Raw genomic sequence first — 9,171 nt, 5'->3', positions numbered from 1 at the left:
ACACACACACACACACACACACACACACACACACACACACACACCTCCTTAGCTAGGAACCCCAAGGATGAGGAGTAGGACTCTGAGGGAGCCCTACCCCACCCCCATACACAATCACGTGGCTGCATCCTTAGGGAGCTCACAGATCTCAGCTGCAAAAGTCATTGTTTATAAACAGCTACAAGACCGGCAGAGGAAGGCCAGCCGGTCCCTATCTCCACCAGGCCCCAGTCAAGCTACAGAGCCCATGGGGGGCTACCCCTAGCAGAAACATGGATTCTACAATCAGATTTCGGAGTCGGAATTGGCAGGGGAAGTGGCGTCAGCAGCTGGCGTGATCCAATTCAATAAAACCAGGGATGGCTTAGGGTAAAAGGCAGACCAGCGAAGGACCCCCGCCCCCAATCCCTGCATTTCCGGCACAGTCAGGGTGTCCCAGGAAGCCCCATCCCATCCCCCGCGAACATCCAGAGTCACACTGGCAAAGAGGGGTCGAGTTTCCTGCAGCACCCTCCACGCCCCTCCTCTGGGCCAGCCCGCCCGCGGGCCACCGGCTTTCAAACCCCAGACCACAACCCTCTCCCCTAAGCCTAGTCCTGGCTGGAGCCGGGAGACTCCCTGAAGCGGTGAGCAGCCTTCTGCAACCAGCGGGTCTAAGCAGGAGCTTCCAGGCCGCAGGCACCTCTCGGGAAGGGAAGGGCAGAGGGCGCCGACTGCAGCCTGGGAAGTATAGCCTTAGGAGTATGGGACACATATGGCCCCAGGGGAGCTAGAAGGCTCCCTCCCCCCACGCGAGCCCCGCCCGGATTGCCCGCGTGGGCCTGGAGGACTGCGGGTCGCCTCCCAGACTCCCCGCCCTTGGCCTCCAGGATGGAGTAAGCGTGAACCCCACGTCCGGGGAGCAATTGGAAGCTTTGGCCGCCACTTCTTTGCAAAAGAGCCGCGAAGGTACAAAATGGTTGGGAAGGAGGTCCAGGGGGACAGCTGCGCTCTCTCCTGCCTGGTCCCAGGTGGGGAGACACCGAAAGGGTCTCCAGAGTGCGGGGAGACGGAGCCCGGGGACTCTGTGGCAGCAAAGGTGCAGAGGTGACAGGGTCGACCCCGGGGGTAGGGAGGGTCGGGTGAGGCTGGGCTACGGATCGCTCACCTTCTCCTGGGCGCGGGTGAGTTTCTTCTGGACATTGCTGGCGATCTTCCCCGCCGTCACCCCCTTGCTCCCCATCTCTGCCATCGTGGCGCCGGCCTCGCCCGTGGTGGGCGCGGATAATGGCGTGGGGAGGCTGTGCGCACCGCGCTCCCAGCCTCCAGCCCCGGCCACTCCACCGGCTGCTACTCCGGCTCCACGCTGTGCACCGCACAGCAGACTGATGGAGGCGGAGCGTGCGCCAGGCGAGCCAGCAAGCTAAAGACGGAGACCCAGGGAGGGAGGGACCGACCGACCGAAGGAGGGAGGGGGCGGGAAGAAAGGGCCGCCCCAGGCGGTGGTCAGCTCCCCCTGCCCGCCCCCTCCCGACACGACCCAGCCTTTTAAAGAGCCACTCCCCGCTCCGGATCCGCACCGCCCAGGTGCAAGGGCAGGCGCCAGGCTGCCGCGATCTCGACTCTCCAAAGCTACACCGCCCGGGGGCGGGGACTAACAAGGTCCTCCTCCCCAGCAATTACCTCCTGCAACCCTGGGAAGGTAACCTAGCAGAGGAGATCCGTGATACTGTGCAGCGGTAAGTGCCGGGCCCTGGAATCCCGGGGTGCCAGAGTGCTGGGAGAATGCCCTATCGTTCCCCAGACTCACCTCCTTCGGCTCCCCCAGCTCCCACCTCTTACCGGAGGACCCCGGAGCGGAGCGCAGCATATGTATCTGTCCCTTTTTCCCTCTCCTAGTCCTGTGCCGATGACGCGCTCACTTTCTCCAGTTAGCCAATAACTGTTCTAACAAGCACCTATAACTGCACTCTCAATGCTGGCTCTTTGGCTCCTGTTATTTTACAGAGGAGGCACCTAGAGGCCTGGCTAAAGATTCCTGACCACATTACAGGCCCTCCACCACTACACTGAATTGTCTCCTAATTCCTGTAGTAGGAGATCCAATTAAAAGTCATTCTTTACTGGTGAAGAGACGGTTATCCAAGGACACACATCAGTCACTAGGGGAGGAGAGCTGTTCTATGACCCCTGTGGATAACAAAATCCTGGAAACTCCTTTATGAAAAAAGGCATAGTAAAATATAGAGTCCTTTGGCGATGTGCCCAAAAGTGGTATGGCTGGATCATGTGCTACATCCACTTCTAGCTTTTTGAGGAACCTCCACACTGATTTCTATAGTGGTTGCATCAGTTGAGCTCCCACCAGCAGTGAATTACTGTTCTCCTTTCCCCACACCCTCCCTAGCATTTGTCATTGTTCTTGGTGGTTTTTTTTTTTTTTCAATCTTAACCATTCTGACTGGGATAAGATGAACTCTCAAAGTAGCTTTAATTTACATTTCCCTGAGGGCCAAACAATGTTGAACTTTATTAAACTATTTCTCAGCCATTTGCATTTCATCTTTGTAGAACTCTAGTTTCTTATCCAAATTTTAAATTTTTTTTATGTTTAGTTTTTTTGTGTTCTTTGTATATTCTAGACACTAATCCTCTGCCAGTGGTATAGCTGGTAGTTTCCTGCGTTCTGTAGGTTGCCTCTTCACTTGAATGATCATGTCCTTTGCTGTGTTACAGAAGCTTTTTGGTTTCCTGAGGTCCCTGCAGAGTGCTTATCCCTGAATGGGACACCTAGATCACACCATCTCTTCTCAAAGCCCAGGGATCACTGTGGAAAAGGGGGCAGAAAGATTGTAAGAGCCAAAGTGGTGGATGACTACATGGACACAGAGCAATTGTGACAGCATGCACAAGATCTATACAACCTCAAGCCAGACAAAATCCCAGCATGAAAGTGGGGAAGACATCCCAACCCCAGCTAAGGAACTATTAACTGCTAATAGCTGCTGGAAGAGGGAGAGTCAGTTTTCTTTAAGGGTGTGATGTTGAATAGGTTGACTAGGCTCCAGTCCAGGGGATGGACTCACACTGAAGAACATTTGAGAACACAAATTAGACTTAATAGGACTTAAAAAATAGTAATAGAGGCTGGGCATGGTGGCACACACCTTTAATCCCAGCACTCGGGAGGCAGAGGCAGGTGGATCTCTGTGAGTTCAAGGCCAGCCTGGTCTACATAGTGAGTTCCAGGACAGCTGTGGCTAAAGGGAGACCCTGTCTCAAAAAAAAAAAAAAAAAAAAAAAAAAGTAATAGAGAACACGAAATCAGGTGGAGTTTAGTAAGGTGGAGGGGGTCTGAATATGATCAAAATACATTATATGAAATTCTCAGAAAAAAAATTTTAACAAAAACTTTTTTAGGGGCTGGAGAGATGGCTCAGCAGTTAAGAGCAGAGGACCCAAGTTCAATTCCCAGCACCCAAATGGCACTAACAGCTGTCCGTAACTCCAGTTCCAGGGGAACCCGATGCCCTCTTCTGATCTCTGCAGGCATTGCACAACATGGGTGCACTTACATACGTGCAAGCCATACACTCATATACATACAATTAAAATATTTTTAAAAACTTTTTAAAAGGCATAGTAGGGCAGGGGTGACCACTGGAGACACAAAGACAGGCAGTTTCCTAGGACTTGCTAGCCAGTCAGCGTAGTCTGCACCTAAACCTATTCTCAGATGTACCTAAAATCACTAATGATTTATAATCTAACACATGCAAATGTTATGTAAATAGCTATTGTTCCATATTGTTTGGGGAATAAAGACAAGGAAGAAGAGTCTGCGTGTTCAGTGCAGATGGAATTTTCCTCCAGAACATTGTCAGTCCTAGAATGAAGAACAGCAGATAGGGAGAGCAAGCTACATATGTTTGTAGAGTGCCGATTCCACCCTTCTTTACCCAAAAAATGTACCAGGGGCTCTGGAGGATGCTGGGCCGCTTTGCTGCCCTGGAGGATTCTCAGGAGTTGTGGGCAGAACTGAACAGAAGTGCTGCTGGGGGTCCAAAAGTGTCCAACACATGGACAGGAGCCAGGATGTACCACCTATGGGACCCTCACAGTAGACAAAGGAGCAAAGGTAGCTTGGGACAGGGATAGTGGGTTGTTCTGCACCAAGCTGTGTACAAATCAAGAAACTAAGGCCCAGGAACAAAGGGCTAAAACAGAGGCCCATCTCTCTCCTGGGAACCTTCCTGCATGCTGTCTGGGCTCATCTGTTTCTTCCACTTGGTCTCTGTCCTGGCCCATTAGTCTGCTTATTGCACAAAAACAGATAGACTAAGGCTCAGCAACTGCTCTCTGATGAAAGTCTCACAGATAGCAAACAACAAGCAAAAAGCCAGCTCTCACAAGCACCAAATACTGAATAGAAAGCATTATGTCAAAATTATCATTATAGTACCTATTTTCAATCCCCAGCACCTATATAAAATCCAGGCACTGCAGCCTGCATCTCTGACCCCAGTGTTGGAGAGGTGGAGACAGGAGAATCCTTCAGGCTTGCTGGCCAGCCGGCCTCACTGAATGGAACTGGTGCATTCCAGGCCATTGAGAAGCACTGTTTCAAAGAATAAAGTGGAGTGTGATTGAGGAAGACACCCAACGTCAACCTTTGACCTCCATAGGCATGCACATATGTGCATGTGCACATACATGCACACACATGCGTACATGAACACACAAATTGTCATTATAAACTCATGCCGCATTTGTGAGTCTCTCAAACAAAACCTACACAGCCTGATTTTCTAAAACAGTCTTCTGAAATATGTTGTTGCCACACAGTCTTTTTTTCCTAAATTTTCAATAGTCTAACATTCTCTCAAAGCTACTTATTTACTTATTTATTTACCTATTGAGACAGGCTCTCATATATCCTTTGGCCTCAGATTCAGATTCTCTATGTAGCCGAGGTGGGTGCTGAGATTACCGGTGTGTGCCATGATGCCCATTTACACAATGCTAGGGATAGAACCCAGGGATTCATGCATGCTAGGCAACCAGTCTACCAACTAAGCCACATCCTCAGGCCTCTCAAAGCAATTTCTTCCAACACTCCTCTGAGGAAAGAAATGAGCAGATGTCAAATCCTATTACTGTCAGCCCCTGGGAACAGACAATTCTGCTTCACTGGACTGTAATGTTTCAAAATATGACAGGAAGATACAAAACAGAAATGTTCCTCAGCAGGACAGGGTCAGGCACCATGGCACAACAAGAGGAGCCCTTAGGGAATCTCTGAGCATCAGGTAGCAAGAAAACAATGCCTGTGACATAATTATGAATGAAAAGAGAAACCTAGAAAAGATGCATGTGCTATCCTTAGAACTACATAAAATTAATTAAATGCTAAGGATCAAAGACTCAGAAGAACTATATATCAAGAAAGAAGAATCCAGGTAAGGTGGCATCCCACTTAAATTCCAGCACTCAGGAGACACAGGCGGTCAGATCTCTGTGAAATTGTGGGGCTAAGGGAGACCCTGCCTTAAAGAAAAAAAGCTGGACATGATGAGTGCCGGGGAGATGAAGACAAGAGGATCCCGGGGCTCATTGGCCAGCCAGCCTAGCCAAATCAATGAGCTCCAGGTAAAAGTGAGCAAGCCCTGTCTCAAAAAAAAGAAAGAAAAGAAAGAGCATCTTGAGGAACGGCAACCAAGTCTGGTGTTTGGCCTCCACGTGTGAGAAGGAAGAGAAGGCCTCCTTCACACACATGAACACAAATACAAATAAATTTTTTAAATAAAAATTATGGGGAAGCTGCCTTCTAGAGCAATATTTGGGAAGTCACAATGTGGTAGACGAGAAAGAGAAGTCTCATCTTAGGACCAGAGCACATGTGCAGTGCACCTGAAGCCAGATGCTGGAGAAACAATGTTTGTTTGTTTGTTTGTTGGTTGGTTGGTTGGTTGGTTGGTTGGTTGGTTTGTTTTTGAGAGATTTCATGTTTCAGAACAGTTTTAGGTTTGCAATAAAACTGAACAGAGAAATTCCCCATATATCTGCCACTCACACACACGCATAACCTTTCACACCATCAACATCCCCATCAGAGTGGCCCCTTCATTACAGATGATGAAACTAATAATCTCATTATCCCCCCAGAGTCCATAGTTGCCATTAAGGGTCACTCTTGGTGCTGTTCATTCTGTGGGTTTGGACAAGTGTACAGTGATTTATATTTAGCATTTTAGCATGATACATATCATATTTGGGAATAAAATCTCCTGTTCTCCACCAATTCCTACCTTTCTCCATCCCCAAATCCTGTCAACAGATGATCTTTTTACCATCCCATAGGTGTGCTTCTTCCAGAGTGTCATAGAGTTGGAACTGCATAGTACGTAACCTTCGCAGACTGGCTTCTTTCACTTAGTACTGTGCATTTGAGATTCCTCCATCTGGGGGCGATGGCTCTGGTTTAGCACTTGCCACACAAGAATGAGGACAGGAGTTGCAGTTCCAGAATCCACATAAATGTTGGGTGGGTATAGCAGCCTGCCTGAACTTCCAGCCTTGAAAAGTAGTGACGGGAATCCTCAGACCAAGCCAACTAGCGAGACTAGCCATATCAGGGGAGCTCTGGGTTTGAGAAATCCTCCCTCAATAAGGTGGAAAAGCAATGAGGGATGATTCCCAATATCAGCCCATACATGTGCATGCACATCTACACGTACAAACATGCATACACAGACATGCTCACCACAGATACACATGAAAATAGAAAAAAAGAGAGATTTCTCCATCTCTTTTCATGACTTAATAGTGCATTTCCTTTAGTACTAAATAATATTCCACTGTCTAAAAACACCACAGTTTTTCTACTTGCCTCTACTGAAGGACATCTTTGTTGCTTCTAAATTTGGGTAATTGTAAATAAACCTGCTAAAAACACCCATTTACAGGTATTTGTGTAGGCATGAGTTCTAAACTCCTTTGTATAAATATCAAGAAGTGCAATTGCTGGATTGAATAAAGTGTGTTCAGTGTTGAAAGGAATTCCCAAACCATCTTCAGAGTAGCTGAACCATTTTGTATTCCCACCAACCACTGCTCCATCTACATCCTTGCCAGCATTTCGTGTTGTCAGTGTTCAGGATTTGGGTTGCTCTGATAGGTGAATAGTGGTGTTCATTGTTTGGGAAATGATTTTCTAAACCATGAAGAATATAAGCAATTCAAAGATGGCCTTCCTTTCTCTTGGAAAGAAAACAGAATTTCTTAATGTTTCTTTTATAATTCAAGAATTAGAGATGTTTGAATATCTTTTTATTGTTATCATTTATATTCTTTTGGTTGTTAGAACCAAATTATAAATGGTATGCAACCTTTTCAGATTAGCATCTTTCATTTAGTAATGTGCATTTAAGAGTCCTCATGTCTTTTCATGGCTTTAAATAATATTCCATTGTATGGACACACCTGATTCTGATAAAAGAAGAACCCTTGGCCACCCTTTTATAGACAGAAATTCAGAGAAGATGGGTTTAACAAAGATACTTGGCTGGTAGATTCTGTATGAGGTCAGTCAGCAGCCCGTCATCTCCAGGGCCTGGAATAGACCAACTTCATGCCTTCACACTGGAATTTTAAGAGGCTTCCTCTCTTAAAACAAGGAAAGGGTTATCTTGCCCAGGATCCAAAAAATTCTACAGGCAGAAGAAATTGTTTCAGAGAGCCATGTGCGTGATATGGTATCCAAGAAGAACCCACTGACTCAGAGATCCTCATTCCCTCTTATTTGTAAAATGCCACCAGTCTCAAAGTATTATGGGGGGTGTGGACAGATTTGGGAACAGAAATCGGCTCTTTATCCATATACATGTCACTTAAATTACTCAAATCTTATCTTAACAGGGATAATATCCTTTTAGGTTGTGGGAATATGAACAATATGTATCAAGCCCCTGGGATAATAGAAGTGGTTCTATGTTGGCTATATCTAGTAGACACTAGATCTTATCAATTTAGTCTTCCCTTCCAATTGACCACTGAGCCATCTGTCCAGCCTGACTTGCTTCTTTTTAGGTCCTTCTTTAGGCTAGAAGCATGATGCCTAATGTAACAGAATTGACAAGTGTGGCCCTTTAAGAGGCGGGGCCTAGTGAATGACTAATACATGGGAACACTATTCCCAGAAAGAATTCCTGTAGTTCTCTCATGGCTGGCTTAGCTCTCATAAAAGCAAGTTGTTATAAAGCAAGGCTGCACTATGCCTGGCCCCTTCAGTATGTTGGTGTTTCACTTTACACAGCTATGTCAATGTTACAATGCAGTCAGAAAGCCCTCACCAGAGGTCAGTGCAAGTGGGTCCACCTAACCTTAAACTGTAAGCTTCTAAAACCATGTTCAGAGGTAAAGTTTTAGAAGATGATTGCTTCATGAAGTCTGTGACCCCATCAATGGATTATATTCTTTTTGTTTTTTGTTTCTTCCTTTGTTTGGGTATTTGTTTTGTTGTGGGGGGAGTGGGTTTGGGTTTTTGTTTTATTTTGTTGTTTTATTGAGACAGGATCTTCCTGTAGCCCCAGCTGGCCTCCATCTCACAAAGATCTACCTGCCTCTGCCTCTGAGCACTGGCAATAAAGGCATGTAGAACCATGCCTGGCCCTCATTTATGAGTATGAGTTCATAACTTCATGGGCTGTTGTGAAGTGGTAGAAACTTCAAGATATGGGATGACTGTGAGAATTCCTTCCCTGGAGAAATATAAATATCGACCCTTCTTCATAAGGCTCAATGACAAAGTATAATTCCACTGATGTTCACTCTGGGGAACCAATGAGTTTATTGGGCTTACTTTCAGAGCATGGCTGAGGGACTACTGGTAGGAGCACAGGAAACCCCAAAAGAGCTGTACTGAAAAGTCTCCACACAACATGAATGATGATGTCCCCATAGTCACATAGATGCCCCCCCCACCTCCTCAGTCAACCTTCCTCAACCCATATACTCTAGCATATCTCTAGATCTGGAGATGCTGAGCAATTAGGGCATAATTGTATACAAAGTGTTGAGAAGAGCAGCTGAAATCTCAAGTGAAGGTCCAAAGACCCTCCCAGCCCCTCCTTCTCTGAGGGAATGTCTGCAGAATGCGGGCTATGCCTGATGGCCTCTTGCAAGCAGGCACAG

General features: G+C 46.8%; 1 protein-coding gene across 12 annotated transcripts in view; it reads right to left on the bottom strand.

Moving 5' to 3' along the window:
- Positions 1-1,410, bottom strand: part of Bin1 (bridging integrator 1) — a 59,421-nt gene extending 58,011 nt beyond the window's left edge. For 2 of the 12 annotated variants that reach the window (XM_029562301.1, XM_008830650.2), the window contains exon 1: positions 1,148-1,410. In XM_029562301.1, the coding sequence (XP_029418161.1) occupies positions 1,148-1,231 (84 nt within the window). In that variant the 5' untranslated portion in view covers positions 1,232-1,410. The remainder of the gene's footprint in view (positions 1-1,147) is intronic. The other 10 variants (XM_029562298.1, XM_029562302.1, XM_029562300.1 and 7 more) reach the window with 8 other exon arrangements.
- Positions 1,411-9,171: the final 7,761 nt, after the last annotated feature.

This window comes from Nannospalax galili, unplaced genomic scaffold (assembly GCF_000622305.1).
Source record: "Nannospalax galili isolate Female #2095 unplaced genomic scaffold, S.galili_v1.0 scaffold1615, whole genome shotgun sequence".
NCBI lineage: Eukaryota > Metazoa > Chordata > Mammalia > Rodentia > Spalacidae > Nannospalax > Nannospalax galili.
Note: the sequence above shows the minus strand (reverse complement) of the source record. Positions and strands in the feature narration are given on the sequence as shown.